The sequence below is a fragment of the Alligator mississippiensis genome, chromosome 2 (assembly GCF_030867095.1).
Source record: "Alligator mississippiensis isolate rAllMis1 chromosome 2, rAllMis1, whole genome shotgun sequence".
NCBI lineage: Eukaryota > Metazoa > Chordata > Crocodylia > Alligatoridae > Alligator > Alligator mississippiensis.
This window is the reverse complement of record NC_081825.1, coordinates 234,144,081-234,162,124: the sequence shown is the minus strand read 5'-3', so window position 1 is coordinate 234,162,124 and position 18,044 is coordinate 234,144,081. Positions and strand designations below refer to the sequence as shown.

At 44.2% G+C, this 18,044-nt stretch overlaps 1 protein-coding gene across 7 annotated transcripts in view; it reads right to left on the bottom strand.

The window, feature by feature from the left end:
• The window catches only part of PCNX1 (pecanex 1), a 136,383-nt gene that overhangs the window by 97,052 nt on the left and 21,287 nt on the right, over positions 1-18,044 (bottom strand). For 6 of the 7 annotated variants that reach the window (XM_019476829.2, XM_006267942.4, XM_019476830.2 and 3 more), the window contains exons 3-6: positions 16,084-16,189; positions 7,868-7,913; positions 4,976-5,065; positions 2,419-4,119 (exon numbers count right to left, since the gene is read on the bottom strand). In XM_019476829.2, coding sequence (XP_019332374.1) covers positions 2,419-4,119; positions 4,976-5,065; positions 7,868-7,913; positions 16,084-16,189 — 1,943 coding nt within the window. The remainder of the gene's footprint in view (positions 1-2,418; positions 4,120-4,975; positions 5,066-7,867; positions 7,914-16,083; positions 16,190-18,044) is intronic. The other variant, XM_019476833.2, reaches the window with a different exon arrangement.

Here is an 18,044-nt window from a genome sequence, read left to right as displayed (position 1 = left end):
ATAATGGGAACAGAACAGCCCAGGCAGCCTGGGCCCCAGCCAGCATGCACAGCTTCTGGTGGGGCTGTTCCCAGTGTGGCTGCAGCTGCCCACATGCTGCTCTGCTCCCCTTGCCTCCAGAGGTGGCTCCTCCTGCTGCACCGCTCCTGGTGAGTAGCGGGGGAAGCTTCCACTGAAGAGGAGGGGAGCAGAAAAGCATCTGTCTAGTTGCAGCCGCACTAGAAACATCCCTGCCAGAAGCTGCATCAGGGCCTGGGCCAATAAGAGTGCAGCATGGGCTGTCCCAGCAGGAGCAGATGGAGCTTAGCCCTACATGCAGCACCATGGGGGAAGCTGCAGGCTGCATCCAGTCAGTTAGCAGGCTGCATCGAGCTCACGGGCCATATTTTGCCTACCCTGGTTTAAGATGTGGGAGCTTATGTTTTTCTAAACAAGTTAGTCTTTAAGGCGCCACTCTGCCCTGATTTCTGCTTAGCTTCAGATTCGCATTGCTCTGAATCCTTATGTTTCCATCAGTGTTGATTTTGCAGAATTAGCAAGATAAATGCTTTTCTGGGTTATATTTTAATGATGTCCAACTAAAATCAATTTGCAAAATGTTACCAGTGGTAACAGGCAGACTAGACAGTTCAAAAAGAACCTTCACATCTTAAAGTCAATCAAGTTTGATCAATAATCAACTGGGAGTCTACAAACATCACTTCTATAGTTATTTTTTCAGAAATTAAATGCATTTAAAAAATAAAGCTCAAACCAAAGGCAGTAAGGGAATATTATTAGCTGTATCTTGTCTTCCCAGCTCAGTAAAATTACTCTTTTCAAGATGAAGGATTAAACTACATTTTACTATTCAAGGAAATTAAATATTTGCTCTAAACTCAATTGCAATTTCTTCAAAATATTTATACAGTCTTCTATTCATATACACACACTATTATAGTTTTCTTGATTGTAACAAGATAAACATTTCAGATATTAAATCAAAATTAAAGGGAACCTAGACACTGGCAGAAACAATTAACTAGGGAAGGACCTGAACATTTTTACTTCAGGACCCACTTTTTTCCACAAGCATAATCTTTCCAGTTTAAAGACAATCAGCTTGTTGAATTAACCAATGAAAGTCCAGAAGCTGAACCACATGATCAACTGATACTGATAAAAGTAGGCGACAATGATCCAGTAGCTGACATGGAGAGCAGCATCCAGTCAGTAAGTCTGTGGGAAGGGGCATGGGAGGGGCAGATCAAGGCCCCCATGGTGAGGGAGGGAATGGGGCAGGGGCAGGTGCTGCCCAACAGGGTAAGGCATGGGACATAGCCACAAGCAGCTTGTTTGTTTGGGGGCAGCTCCCTGCTGCTGCATGAATCTCCAGGGTAGGCATGGGGGCATGTACCCCCTGGATTTGTGCACGGAGCAGAGGTGGGCTGCACGCTGTGGACCAGGGGCTGCACTGGCCTATTCCCAGTGGAGGCTAGGCCAGGGCTGCACTCGGGGTGGGCAGGGGGGCTATGGCGAATTTTGCAGTGGCTATAGCCCACCACATAGCCCCTCCTCCCAGCAACACCTCTGCCCACAGCCCCGGTCCAGCCCCCACCTCCTTCTCCCCCACTGGGAAGAGGCCAATGCAGACCCTGGCCCTGAGCCCACAGTCAACCTTCACCCCATGCACAAATTCAGTAGCAACCCCTATGCTTGTTCCCACTGCAACAAATAATTCAAAGTTTATACCCTATTGTCATGCCAACTTGCAGTAAGCCAAACAATTATTTTAGCAGCAATAGGCAGCCACATTCTTCTCACTGGTACAGGAAGGACTGTGTGTTCTCATAATGAAGAAAATATAAAGAATACTAATCCTGATGTAAACAGCTATATGCAGCCAACTCAGTAACAATGACAAGGCTGAAGCAAAATCAATCAAATTCCTAGGAGAATTTAGTTTAGACTGTCATGTGAAAAAGCAGATCAAAACACAATAGTAGATATTTTAGTGCAATGTCAAGTCGTGCTACACAATTCCAAATAACAGGTACAGTAGTACAAAAAACTGCACAATTAAAAATACACAATTTTATATAGGATTCTGCCCTGCCAGATAAAATGAAGCAGGTTAATCCTCAGTCAAAACAGTGCAACTCAAACGCACAGCTCTTGTTAAAGTAAGAAATGTCAATAGTGGACCTCAATATTTTACAATTAGATTGTGATGGGTCCTTGCACTTAATCCCCTAAAACTTTTGTTTCTTGTAAAACAAAGGACCTCCATAGAATGGCTTTCCTTTTTGTCCAGTTAAACTCAAACAAGATGAAGATGTCAGAAGCATTATTTAGGCTACAAGTCAAAGACAAACTAATCATGAATACAATTTCAGCAGCAAAATCTCATAACATTAAACCACTAGGTTGGTTACTTACCTCCACTTGCTGGTTCTTGCTCTTCCCCTTCAGGGAATGTAGCCTGGCTTGGTAAGCTATTCCTAGATCGAGTGACTGACTCAAGATGTGAAGCCCTTCCCAAAAGAGATAGCTCATCTAGCACCTCTCCCTCTTTGGCTTCCAAATCTGATTTTGAAGTGGTTAACTGTTTTATGTTACCTGGTGCCATCAAGCTATTTGGGTCATTTAAACAGGCCACAGTACTACTGTCCAGGCTTAATACTCTGGCACGGTTCTTGGCACTGTTTGTGCCAGAAGTCCGACGTGTTGAACGTTTTTTGCTAATTCCTTCAGGCCCTAAGTGAGCTTTGTGTGTGTTTTCAGAGTCTGTGCTTCCCCGTTCTTTAGCAATGTATTTGGTCTTTAGAGCACTGTATTTTCCCTCAGGAGACTGACATGAATGGGAGGTGGTGCTGGAAGAGCTATCACTGCTGAACTGGTGGGCTGATTGCATGCTTGAGGTCCTACTCAAGTCACTTTGATCACTCGAGTCCTCATCATGACAAAATACAGCACTGTGGGGTTTAGTACCAGATACACCTCGAAAGGAAACATATTCCCTATGCCGACTTGAGTCAAAACTACTAGCCCGCTTTTTTCCTGTCCTTCTCCTGCTGGATTTATGAGTAGAGGTTGTCCGGTGAATTAAACTAGATGATTTGGGTCGTACATCTCCTTCCTTTTGTTTCCCACCTATTTCTTTACAAGTTCTCGAGCCTACCAAGACAGCTAGTTTTTCAGACTGCTCATCTTTTTTTTCAGTAGCTTTTCCAGGGGGCTTTTCTACTTGTGTAGTCAGTTCATTGGCATGTGGGTTCTTATTGGCCTCTTCTGAAGCAGAGGCACTAAGACCCCTTTGACTGTGCATCTCATCAGATGTGTTAGAACCGTTTGCCTCCTGAACACCACTATTAGTGCTCACTTCCACAGCTGTCCTTTCGCTACTAGTCCTTTTGTCAGTAGCAGAGCTACTATCATCCTCCGAATCAACACAACAGTCCTTTTTCTTGATGCCGTTCTCTTCTCTAGGACACTCTTCCTCATGCTCTGACAACACACTTTCTATATGAGTTGAGCTAGTCTGCTCACTTTTGTAGCTGCTAACAGTACTGTTAGTATCACGATCAGTTCCACTACAGTAGCTTTCTGTTGAACCACTGCTTCTAGTGCTCAGGCTTCTCAGACTGTCTACACTTTTGTCTGTTTTCAAGGATTTACTCTTTCCATTCTTGGCCGCTTGCTGCGGACTGCTACTTTTCAAAACGTCATCCAACTGAAAGACTCCTGGTATACAAGAGTTCTCAACTAAGGATTCTTTGGATCCAGAATGAGGTTTGGAAGCTTCTAACTCACTGACTGGATCTAGCCCTCGTCTTTGCTGATAAAGAGGGAAGTCGTTTAGAGAAGCGTCTGGAAAAGCAACAGCAGAGCTAGAGGTCCTTGGCACACCCCGTGGTCTATGATCTTTTCTATTATAGGAGTGTGAATGTAAAGGTACAAGAGAAGCCACTTCTGTATCACTTGCATTAGACATGGACTGATCCAAATGATGGTTGTTTGAGAGGCACACTTTGTCACTATTTTCCCTTAGCAAATCCTGTCCAGAAGATAACGAGGGCTGGATGGAGACAAAGGAGTCATTGGACATCAGACGAAAAAGCTTCCGATCAGCTGCCAAATCTGCATAAGTACACATTTGGAAATGTTTAAGTCAGCAGGTCACACAGATTTATTTTACAACTTATTTTATAACATCATTTAAATCAAGTATAAAACAGGTCTGTGGCAAGTCATTTCACAGATACTGTTTACCAGGTTACCGCAAACTGTTTTCCCAGAATATGAGATACTCAAGTCTTACAAATTGAACACATATAGTGTCTATATTGTAGACTGCATCCAAGCACAAGAAGCTAGCCATTAGAGCACCAGAACTCCTGCACATGCTTATTTAATCTGTGGAAGACAGTATAAGGGGGTAAGTTCCTCTGGTAAGTAAGCAAAGTAGTTAATTAGTCCACTGTCCCCCATGATATTGTAACTGAGATAGCTTGTTTAAAAGACAAATCGTGCATCTCGATGTTATGCTGCAGTCTGAAGTAAACACAAAGCCTGCAAGAGTTTTTGAGAAGAAAGGGAACAGCAGAAAATATAGTGAATGATCAACACCCTTTGGAGGATGTTGGAACATAGAGTATGCATCCAAAGGGTGAATATGTGCATTATCCATCAAAGTGGTTTACAGGAATTAAAGCGTCTGTGCATGCACATATACATACATATAGAAAAGAATCCAAGATGTCATTTAATTTGTAGATGGAATGAAAGATACTATATTTTATTTATTAATATTATTTAACAGGAATGAAAAAAAATTATGAAGTTCTCAGAACTATTCTAAGAATAACCCTCCAGTAATGTAACAAACTATTAAAACATAATTTACTTTTACTAATGTGGCAATGGCATGATTTATTACCCTTGTTTAGCAAGCACAGACCACAATGGCAGTCTAAAAAGTGATAACAAGTCTCACCTTGTTCTTCACTTCCTTCTTTACACAGGCTAGAACTCTGGCCAAGACTTAAACTGATATCATCAGAAGTCTTCGCAGTGTCAGTATCTCCTTAATACACAAAATAGTAGTATATTAGTGCTCAATAGTAACTTGGTAAATCTAGTGAGGTAAAATTGCATTGTAAAGCTATTCTTTCTAATCAACATGCTTTGTGATACCATAAGACAGGGCAGGGCCAATCTGCAAGGTGTGCTCAATACGGTACCTGCATCAGACTGGCCCTGCACACTGGATCTGGGGTCCACCCAGCTTGAGCCTACAGACAGACCACCCATACCAAATCCAGTGCACAGGGCTAGTCTGGAGTGAGTGCCAAAAGGCAGCATGAACTGCAGACTGGCCCTGAACAGTGAGTGTAACGCACACCCTAAACCAGTACCATGCACTGCTTGCTGTTCACAGTGCCAGGGGAAGGGCGGGGGGAGCACTAGTGCATACCGCATAGGGTGCACAGGGCTGGGGTTGGAGCCACCATAACCCCAGTGCGCATGGCCAGTCCAGGGCACATGCTGCATGCAGCACCTGAACCAAACCAGCACCTGGATCTGGCATGCGAGGCCAGCCTGTGGACTTGATCTGGCCTGCAGACTGGCCCCTTGCCCCCTTTTAGCCAACAAGCTAAATAAATTTGACACCCCTGCCGTAAGATTCAAAACCTACACTCTGATTGGCAGTAAACTGTGCTTTTTTATAAGAACTATAAGAAGAAACACTACTTATTTTGAAAAGCAACTTTCAGATCAATGAAAAAAGCAGAAAATGTGCTAAAACTTTCCTGAAGACTTGTTTATACTGAGATTTGTTAGCCACTGGAGTAAAGAACGACTATGGTGCACTGGTAGAAAATATGACTTAGACTGACATAAGTCACAGTTACCAGAACTGCACAGCTCCTCTGTTCAGAGATTAATGACAACAGTTGTTAAAAGCCTCACTACAGATAAGCTTATAGTTAATAAAGATCATTGAAAAGGTTGTATTCAGAGCAGTGATACTAGTCTGTCAGATTTTCCCACAGTTTACATAACCAAAGATCTAGAACAGTAAATAAAACAGGACAGGGGACAAAACTCTAATATAGTTGGCTTTCCTCTTTGGACCCCCTTATTAATTAGAGGTGTACCAATACAAAAAAAAAATTGACATTATCAGCAATCAGCTTTTTTCTTTTTTTTTTCTTACTGATGTGGCCAATACTGTCGTCAATAAATGCCACATGCATGCGCACAGCCACAGCACATGTGCGGCCATGAATGCAGCCCAGCAGCTTGGAGACCAGCATCTGTCCAGTAAGTCTGTGGGGGGGGAAGGGAAGGGAAGAGAAGGGGGCAGATTAAGGGAGGGAGGAAGTGTGGCTGGGGCAGGGGCAGACACCACCTAGCCAGAATGGGGTGGGGCACGGGACAGAGCCACAGTTTGTCCAGAAGGGGGGGGGGGAGAAAGGGGGGAGGACGACAGAGGGGAAGTGGCTCCCGCCACAGTGCACAACCCTGGGGGAGGCATGGGGGGCACATGCCCCCCAAATCTGTGTGCAAGGTGAGGGTGGGCTGTCTACTGTGCGCTCGTGGCCAAAGGCTGCACCAGGCTGTTCCTGGAGTGGGCTGGGCCAGGGCTGCACTCAGGGTGGGTGGGGCGGGCAGCGATGGTGCTGGGAGTGGGGGCTATTGTGAATTTTGGGGTGAACATAGCCCACACCATAGGCTCCCCTTCCAGGGCTGCTGGCACCTACCAAAAGAGTAGAGTGCAGCCTGGGCCCAGCCCCCACTCCAGGAAGAGCCCGGTACAGCCCTCAGCCGTGAGCATGCAGCAGCAGCCCTCCCTCCGCGCACAGACCTGAGGGGCATGTGCCCCTCCACCGCCATACCTTCCCCAGGGTCGCATGCTACGATGGGAACATCTCCCTGTGGCCCTCGGACAAGCCATGGCTCTGTCCCATGCCCTACAACACCCTGACTGTGCAGCCTCTACCCCACTCCCTCCCTCACCACAAGGACCTTGATCTGCCCTCCCATGCCCCTTCCCCCCACAACAGACTTACCAGCCGGACACTGTTCTCCAAGCTGCAGGGCTGCATATCTGCAATTGGATCTGTTTTGGCTGGTATGGCTGGTTAATAATCGGCCACCAATATCGGCCCAAAAAATCTTTATCAGTGCATCCCTATTATTTATATTATAAATGTTGTATACTTAAGGAAGCCACCTGCCATTTCACATACTGAAAACCCATTTCTCTCGCTAAAAGCCATTTAAAGTGGCTATACAGCACAATACTTCCTCTCCCTTTAATTGCTGGAGGTGACCAATTGAGGAGGGGAAGGGGAAATGTACTTTAGTCAGACCCCCTGTTCCACATGTATAAGTACAAGCTGTTTTGGGGAAACAAGGAAAAAAAGATTTACATGTTTTCCTCTCTCAATATTTAAAATATACTGATAGACAGACAGACAGACACAAACAGATACATACACATATCTACATCTCTCTTTTCTGCATTTGTAATTCCAACACACCTCTTCCTTCCCCCCTCCCCTTTTCACCACACAGGACTTACCACCTGATGGTAGCAACTATATTGGATATCAGATCAGTATTGGCCAATATGCCTCCTTAAATACTGGCTATCAGTATTGACCCCAAAATTCTCAATCAGTGCACCCCTACATCTTATACAAGTTATTTCAATGTTTTGTTCTTTTTTGTCTTTTACTGTAAGCCACTATTAACTTTTTTTGACAACAGCAGGCTGACAGGTAAGGTAATATAAAGATCTGAAGTCACCACACTGATAGCAACACACTGACTTGAAAATGCTACTGCAGGACAATCTTCAAAGTGGCCACAATCTTACCTTTCATGGTTGCTGCTGTTCCAAGACGAGACAATCCAGATCCAATCTAGAAACAGGGCATTAAAAAAGTGCCTTTTCATACTGCTATAATGCATGTATTACATGTATTACCTGGACATATCAGGGAGATTTTCAAAGGCATAAATAGGACATTTAATAGAAGCTGACAATTCCAGGGGAAATGCACAAGAGCCCTTTGCGCTTTTAACATTTTCTTCTGTAAACAAGAATAACAAGACAGCTTGTTCATTCAGTTACAGTCATCACTAAGTGGTATTATTTTATATATTCCCACTGAGTGCATAAATTATGATATTTTAAATGTGCAAACTTTTAATCTGGCAGTTTCCCATTAAAGTCATTCAGTATGGAAGTAAACCCCAACAGGTTGCCCATTAATAACTATTTTAGCAAGGCTGAAAAGTAAACTGCAGTTGTGGAATGACTGCGATCTCTCCCTCTTTCAACAGACCAACAGCACACTCGTGTTTGGTTGTATACTAATCAAAGGCACCTATTATTTGATTAGCCTGCCAACCTACAAGCTGTTCTTGTGCTTGCCTCCATTCCCTATTACCTGATGTCAACCTTCATGCAAATAACTTAAAAGGAGAGGGAAGGGGGATAGAAATTAAACAGCTGCTTTTTAGTCCTGGAAAAACAAAACCCACCACCCGAGACACAGAAAGAGTCCAGTTAGCCAACTTAAAATTATGTTTGTGTTTAGTAGATGTTGCAGAATACAATCTTTTATTCAACACCCAGCTCATGCAGTTTGTTACTTTCTTTCCACATACTTATTTTAGACTGCCCTGTTAATTGCCCACCTATCAACTGGAAGAAATCCAATAATTCAATGTTGAAAATAATTGAACAAAGCCAATATATATCTATGTCTTTATTTGGTATTTGTTACCCTATTTAAACTATCAAGATTTGGTCAGGATCTGAAGAAAACCAGATATAGTTGCCTATTCTGAAACATTTAAACTAATATTTGATTTCAGAATGTACTCTTTCAACCGTAAGATCTGAAATATCACTTTACATAAAATTTGCAAGAAGGTACATAATATACTATCTTAAATAATTAATGTGGTTGAAGCTGACCTTTTATTGGTTTTGTTAAAAACTCTACACAAACACAAAAGATTTGCCTTTTCACTCAGCACTAAAGGAAAGAAAGCTCAAATATACGTCGATTTTTTGATATTTCAAGTAAAAAAGCTACTGTAGCAACTTTGGTTGGGGAAAAAATAAGCACAGGAATTCACTTGAACAGAATTGTGCAAATGCTTACACAAGATGTACTGCTTTGAAAAGGAAACTACCAGGGGTAGGCAGTCAAACTTTAACACTGAGGAACAGATGGAAAGAATCAAACAAAGCATCACCACCAAACCACAATAAGACTGGCTGGCGGTCTTTTGTGCCCTTCTAGAATGGCAAGTTCAGTGACACTCAAATCTCTGAAAAATCAGGAATTACGTGGATGCACAAGCTTCTCTCTGTTCTCCAGGAGCTGGCAAAGCTCCCTAGGAATTATCGTTACGCACACCAGCTGAATTCATTGTGTTAAATGCATCTTCACTGAAAAGTGGAAGAATTAGTTGAAGGAGCCTGACAGAGTTTAACTGTGATACAAGGCAATCGGGGGGGGGGGGGGGGGGGGAAGGGGAGGGGGCTTTCTTACTGGAGGGTTCAGGATCTCCCAGTGAGAGCTTACAGGGAAAGACCTGAACATGTACCTGGAGGAATCCAGAAATCCTCATTTCTACAGAGCTTTGAATCAGCCTCTCTTCTGGCCATAGGCCACCCACTCCCCAGCCACAGCTGCCCTAAACCTCTTCAACCAACCCATCCCCTTAATCCCTTCACCTCAACCCTTCTCCCAGAAAAAACTATTGCATATGTCATTTGTGTTCTTTAGAAAAAATACCTTAAATATCTTCTGAATGATCTGCTATACTAAGAATACATTCTGGACCCCCATCCCACCCCAAATAAAAGCATATTTGACAGGTGAATTGCACACTAAGCCTACAGTTATTGCTCGGATTTTTGACAAAGCTACTTCAAATTTAGAGCATCTAGGTCAGGTTCAATGGTCAAATTATACACCTACAGGTACCCATGTCATAAGTAAACTGACTGTTCGGAAATGTTCTTGGTTAGTTTTTCTGCACATAAGTGCTGTAATTTGTTTGGCTGCATGAGTTGCTGCCAGCAACTAACCAAGAGACCCTAATTCTCCCCTTACCAATTTTCAATACAGCTTCTCCAAATAGGCTACAGGTGTCAGACATTAGCTGACTCAAATGCCAGACAACTGATATTAGTAAGAGGACCATCCCAAGTAGGTAGAGAAAACACAGGTAGACTGACTTTATGAAATGGTTTGTGGGAGCACTCTCTCAGAAATCCCTTGCTCAAATAAGCCCAAATTTGGTTCACCAACTCCACCATGCATGCTCCCATAAGGCAAGGCAAAATAAGTAAAATGGATTCTAGATACCTGGTCAGACCTTTAAACTATGTCTTAGCAACCTTATTTTGGGCACAAGACACAGACGGTGCATCCAGACGAGCCCACACGTGCCTCTTGCAGCATCTCAAATGCCCCATCCCCCCCCTGAATCCCTGCCTGCTCCCCAAGCCCCCCCATCACAGCCCTACCCGGCCCCATCCCCCCCCCCCCCGAAATTAAAAAAAAAAAAAAAAAAAAAAGCCTCAGGACTTACCAGCAGTTCCGATCACTGGGCCCACCCTGCACAGCACGGGGCAGAGTGACAGCCCCAGCAGCCCCATCCCAGGCCCTGCTGCCCCCCACTGTCCTGTGTTATGTGGGGGGGGGGGGGGGGGGGGGGGGGGGGCTCTGCCAGGAAGCCCCAGAGCCCCTGCTCTTGGGGTGAGTAGAGGCTTTTTTCCCTTTTTTTTTCCTTCTTTTTTTTAAAGTGTTATTGGGGGGAGCAGCCATCGAGGGGGCTAGGGGTGAAAGTGGGGGCGGGGCAGGTAGGGCAGCCATGGGGGGGGCTGCGGGAGCCGGCAGGGGATGGGGCCAGGTGGGGCAGCAATCCAGGGGGCTGGGGGAGCAAGCAGGAGTGGGGCATGTGGGCCCTGCAGGGGGGGGTGGTAGCCCCTGCAGGGGCCATTTGGCCCCCTGTTGGGGGGCTGTAGCCCCTGGGGGGGCAGCAAAACATGTATTTAGAATTCACTTATTAGGCTAGAGAAACTGGTAGCCTTCCAAATTGCTTTAACACTGTAGATATATCAATAATACATTGCCCAACCTGCCCCTATCTCTTGTTTTACTTGTAGAGGAACATGGATTTTGAGGTATTTTACAGAGTGACTTTGGGATTTTTTTTTTTTAAATCGGGAATTTTTCAGTTTTCAAATAGGGAACACCACAGTTCCTGCTAGGGAGGCCAGTGGCAGGACCCTGCCTGCTCAGAGCTGGCACCTTGGACTCAGCTGATCATGGCTGACCTCCTGGCCAACTGGGGCCAGGATGACATGCTTTGACAGCTCAAAGGAGGCCACCACACCTGGAACATCTTCCGGGTGATAGCTGCCCAGATGGCCAGACAGGGTCACACATGGCAGTAGTGCCACACAAAGGCCAACTCTGCAGCCACAGCCCACTGGTAGCTGGCCCAGAGGGGCAGATGCCTCTCCTAGCTGTGCAGTCCCCATCTGGATCTGGCAGGGGCACAGCAGGTCACAGCCAGGCAGCAGCCCCCACTGCCAGACTGCTGCAGTGGGTAGAGGGTGCAGGGAACTCTCAGGGCTGCTTCAGAAGTCTAGCTGGCACAAGGGGTAGCGTCCCCAGGTACCAATTGGCTCGGCCCCAGAAGCTCCTGAGAGTGAGTCGCCCTGAGCTACTTGCCAGGGTGGCTTCTTGTACTGATAGGGCCAGGACAGGGAAGTTTTTTATCCTGCTAGGGACAGCACAGGTGCTGGCCCTGGGCTCCAGCTCCCCCTGGCTGCGTATCTGGGAGGAGCCAGGCACGGTTATTTCACCCCAAGTGGCACAATTTGCCCCATACCAAAGTGCATGTCACGCACATGCGCCGAGGCAAAAAGTCCCGACTCAAATTTGCACCACTTCTATTTGAGCTGCTGCAAGCGCATGAGGCTGCATGTGTTGACATGCCCAGAGGTACTACATGGATCAAATTCCACTCCCCTGTGATCACAGTCAAGTATCTAATAGATTTTAAACGCAGAAAGGTTCACAATAATATCCACTCCAAACTACCCATGCTCTCCCATCTCTGCCCCAACACCTTTAATAAACTTTACAGTAAAGTCTGTTACGACAAAAGAACATCAAAAGCTACACATGCCACAGGAGAAGCAAAGGAGACACCAAGAACGCTGCCAATATCTTTGCTACTGCAAGGGGCCAAGAAATTGTAAGGTGAAGTATGTCCAAAACACAGGAAGTAGATCTTGCCCCAAGCTACTGAAGACCTATAATAAGACCTAGCAGGAAGTTCCTTCCTGACTCTAAATCTGGTCATCAATATAACTCTAAATGTATGTGAGCAAAATCTACCAGCCAGACACCTAAGGGGCTTCTCAGTACAGGTTTCTCTTGCTTTATGCAGGTTCTGTATGTGTGAATTCACTCTTATGCAATGACCCTTTTTATACCAAAAAACTGTTATATTTGAGGTAAACTCACTCTTATGAGATCAGTGTGGTGGAAACCCAGTCAGCTACTTTGTACAGTGCATTGTGGGAGTGACGCCATAAGCTGAGGAAGAAAAAATTATTGGGGGGGGGCGGGCTGAGCTGGGTGGTGGGACAATTGGAGCCCAATGGTTCATCCAGGGGTGCAGGGGGGGCTCCCCGCACCCTTACGCCAGCTCCACACGAGGGGTGACATGAGGGCAGCACCGCTGCGAAGCCCCCGGCCCAGGGACAGCTCCGCGCCCATCTCCTCCGCAGCGTTGGCCCTTGCAGCCTGGTCCATTCCAGCCCCATCAGTGCAGTGCCCTAGGAACTGTGAGCCATGAAGCTGCCCGGCAACAGCACCCACCGCTCAGGGCAGCTGGTGCCCATGCTTCTGGAGCTGCAGCTGCCCTGGGAGCGGTGCGACGCCATGTGTGTCCTGCTGCCAGGTGGGCAGGGGGTGCAGAGCAGCCCAGTGGCGCTGCTCCTGGGACAGCTGCAGCTGGGCACAAAGCACAACAGCAGTCACTAATGCCAAGCTGCAATCCTGGCTGTGTCTGCACCCCTCCCCATCCTTCCTGAAGCTGCCCAGAGCCTGTAGCCCCATGTTTGGGGGGGCTGAGCAGTAGAAATGGGTCTGGGTGTCAGTACGGTTAAGGTCTTGGAACGAATCCCTATTTGTTACATTGTAAAGTGGGTTCCCTTTATGCAAATTCAAGTTATACACCATTTTCCAGGAATGCATATACAGCATAAAGTAAGGGAAACCTGTACTGCTAGGAGCATGGTTGCACCCTGTGCAATCTTCCATCACTAACTGCAACTACCATCGATGTCTTTCCCGCCTTCCTCTGAAACAAACAGGGACTAAATTATGCATAATGTAGGGTAGATGGGAAGAAAAGATTCCTTCCTGACTGCACAGGCAACCAGCAGAAGCCCTTAAATAGGGCATCGATTAAATGTAATATAAAACAATGCAGGAAATAAGACAGGCTCAAGGAAAAGGGCATGAACAACAGAACAAAGCTGATTTAGATTTTACACAACTACCTGGCGTGCCTTTCTTATCTGCCTACACAAGCCATACTTCCAAACAGTTAAACTTCAAGGAGCAAACTTATAACTTAAATGAAAAAAACCCTCCAGAGCTCAACCAGAAATCTGCTGCTAGAAATCTTTGTCTCATTTCGTCTCCATGTCCAGATTTGCTCACTGAATCCCATAAGGCACTATCAGCAAGGTCAAGAAGTCCCATTCCAGTCATAGCAATCAAGTTTTCTGTAAACTTCTTAAAATATACTTACAAACTGAACACCTGAAGCCTCATATTAAAGCCTCAATCTTTATTTTCCAAGTCCAGGATCACCCCTATCCAGTCATTTAATCATTGCCATGAACTTTTCACGTTCCATCTTTAAATAGGATTTCTTGCCCCCCCTACTACCATTTGGAATTCTACTCTCCAACTTCAGCCCGCTAGTGTGAGGAAAGCTTCTTTAATTTCCAGTGTGCATGGTATGAGTATTCATTTTATTCCTTAACTTAAATAGTTCTTTTTCCTCTTTTGTGCTTGCACTCCCATGTATTTCAACCATAATCATATCCCTTTTCAACATGTTTTGCTCAACTAAACAAGTGAATCAACCTCCTCTCAAATTCTTCATTCCCTCTTCTCTGCACCTGTTTTAGTCTGAATTCCTCATTTTAACCCAGATGACCTAAACTGTACAACATGTTCTAAAGGAGGTCTTACCAATGGCTCATACAAAAAATACTAATACGTCATTCTCTCTACTAAAAATACCTTCTCACCCTATACAACACAGAATTGCATTGTAGCAGAGAACCAGATCCATTATCATTACAATGCAGGAACATTTGCAGCTGAAGACAAGAATGGTCCAAAGCACCATTTTTTTTAGCTTAAGATTTTTTAGTACGATAAAGTAAGTCACATGGCTATGTCAGCTGTTTTCTTCTGTAAAGCCTTAAGGTGTTTTGGCTGAACCTGCAGAATTGGTGCACTGGCAACTGAAAAAAGTATTTTTTCCTTCCACATTTAGGCCATAATTTAAACAGGATTCAGGTGTTTACTGAGCAGATAGGTCAGCAGAGGTTAGTATGAAATCAGGCAGAAGGCAGGGCAGGATGACACCTTAGAGACTAACTCATTCAGAGAGGCATGAGTATCGGTAGGCAAAAACCTACTTCTTCAGATGCCTACCTATTTCATCACAGGTGGATAAATGCTCATTCCTCTCTGACCCAGCTAGTCTCTAAAGGTGCCAACCAGCCCTACCTTCTGCCTGTCAGGTGTTTACTGTATCTATGTCTTCTTAATACTACAGCTTCCATCACTGAGAAATATCAACTCCAAATATGACAGGAAGGGGATCCCTTAATCCCCTTCCTCCTCCCTTTTACTTTAGCACAGGTGTGTCAAACTTACCTTGCACCTCAGGTCAGATTCAGACCTGAAGGGAAATCACTGCTGCAGCAGATATGGCCTAAGGCATAAGGTGAGCATGACCCTGTGCTCAGTAACAACTAACAAGCGATCTTCTAAGCTCTATTATACAAGGAGCATACAAACAATCTTATACAGAAAACCTGCAAGCACAGACATTTACTGGAGGAGAGGGTTTAAAACAAAGAAGCATACTTCCAGCTACCAGGGAATACCGTAAGTGTGTAATGCAGCTACATTAAAAACCAAGGAATTATTTTTATATAATCCCTTCCAAATAAGCTACAACCCATAACTGGGGCTCTAGAAGCAAATAAATTTAGCATCTTTCCAGGTGCACCAAATTTTCTTAGCAATCTTGACTGAAGTGCAACACAGTACTATCATCAAGAGTAAATAGCTATTAAAAATCCAGTCAGCATGGCAAGAAACAGCCACACGAAGGTAGCAATGCAGGCATTCACTAAGATTAAAGAACAGCTTCTCCATAACAACACTATGTAAATGACCAAGAGGGTTAAATTTAACATCCAAACATTAGGCAGGAAGTATCAAAACAAAACATGATAAAGTAAACAAACTAAAAACAAAAAAGGAAGCAAACAAACAAACAAAAACCAAACCATCAAGTCAACCAAAAACCCCATAGTGAGAAATGGTAAAAGCTAATGAAGTAGTAAGGAAAGAAACACATTAGATCATAAGCCATAATGCACTGAAGAAATAATTTAAAATGACAAAGTAAAGAGAAAATCCACAAAGAACAAGGCCAAAGTGTGCTGAGGCTTTTATTTTAATGGCTCACTGGGAACAGCAGAGGTAGTGACCAGAGCTCAAACACGGTAGCTCCATGCCCTGAAACCTCACATAAGTGCAGCACTTGCTGTTACCTTGCTGCTGGCACAGTCAATCACCAGCTGCAGCAGCAGCTATTTTTGCCCTTCCTCCCCACCCCCTCCTCAAGGGCAGCACTTGGGGTTAGTGCCCCAGTCACCACCCCTACCCCCACCTAGTTACATTATGGTGGTGATGCAGTAACAACAGCTGGAAGAGCTGTAATACCTACCTGGTTGTTTGGATCTACTCCAGCATAAGAATTACGAGAACTGCAACCAACAGGGGGGGTTGCTTCTCGGATGAACTCTGACATCTCAATCCCTCCACCAGGGTCACTTAAAAAAAAAAAAGTAGAAAACAGAACATATTTTTAAAACCATTATTCTCATTACTGTCAATAATTCAAAGACACAACAATTTCAAACCTTAATTCAATGCACTTGAATCAGTTCTCACACATGTGACTGGAAAGCATACAAGAAACATTCATTTTGTAGGGTTTCTACTTTCTTTTCAGATATGGAAAGTTCATCTAAATTGCATACTCATCAAGTTGATGCTGAAGAAATTAACACAAAATGCCGTTTTGGAATGCCTGGCCCCTGTATGCTGACAGAAGCAGCCATGCAGCAATTTCCCAATCACTAGAGAATTCTAAGGCCACTGTGGAGAATGAGTAGATTAAGAGAAAGTTTTATTTTTACTACCTCATACACACTTCATCTGTCCTTCAGGTTATCCAATTAATACTAATTTGCCTGATTCCAGGAATTAAATCAAAGAAGGAAATCCACAGGAAATGCAACAATGGTAGACATAAGGCTCCTTGAGGAAACACCAGAAGAGCCTAAATTGAGAAATATCCCCATCTAGCTCCATCCAGTTGAGAATGAGGTTGAACGAGTGGCTGGACACTACCCAGAGTAGCAGTGAAAACTGAGACAGGTTCAACATGCTTGGTCCACAATGGGATGTTTTCTTTGCCACAGATAATGTTAGCTGGTCTCAGAAGAACTTACACAACTGGCAAAAAAGAAGTTTAAGATGCAAGGCCTTTATTTTTCTATATTCTTTGAATAATGAACAACCATGCTTTCTGTCTTTGCCTGTATAATCACAGGGTCCTGAAGGGCACCTATTACACATACCAAAACTAAACAGGATAGGTATCATTGACTCAACAGCAACACAGAGAAGGGTGTAGTCCAGAGATCTAATCTAGGAAAACAGGACCATGTCATTCCTTCCAGTTTGAGCTGCAAGAAACCCATGAGGAAGCAATGGAGAGGACTGAATAGGCCAAAGATTTGCCATGTAGACAGTCGCATACTAGGAAGGTGCAAACACAATGTATTCTGGCTACATTACACTGCTTCAATGGCTCACTGAGACTATGGAATGCAGTCCATGGAGGCATTTTAATTTATCCTAGAGACTAGAATGGTCCCCAGGCACATCAAGAGCTAACCCTCTTGTAGCTGTGAGAGAGAGAAAAGCTTGGCAGGATAGGAATGAGGGCAAAAACATTTAAAGCAGAATATACTAGCCTCCTAAAAATATGAGCTGGTGAGATAATTATGTTCTGTCTCCAAGGATTTGAATAAGAATTGAACATAGCGACCATTTTGTTACAACTCAGCAATGAGAAATGTGCAAGCTCTTATTGCTCCATATAGCAGCAGTTAACATTTCCCAAGCTGCTGTACTCCTGTTAATACCAATGCTGGGACAGTGCCAGGAAAATTAAAATGTAAAACATTGAATTCCACCTCATTAACTTCACCAGCTTTAGCAAAATGGCAAATATTCCTCATAGAAATGTTTTTGGAAATTTACGTACAGAACAACTGAAGAGTTTAAGCATTTTCTAGTTAACTGATTTTGTCTATGTTACAGTCACCGTTTTATTGATATTAAAAAATGACCCTGATGACTATACAACTCCCTTTGCCCACATCAGAGAGGCTACTTACAAATACAACATGCAATTAAGCAGTCTTCATTAGTTCACAAGATATCTCAAAGTGTGACTTTTCAGATATTAGGTTGATTGAATTTAGCACAGCTTTTAAAAAGTGAATTAAAAATACTTGCATGAGAAAGTTTACTCTACTAGATCCCCCCATAAGAGTTGTTCAAGAGCTACTATACAGACTGTAGAAAAACCTGTTAAAGGATTGCTTGAGCTAA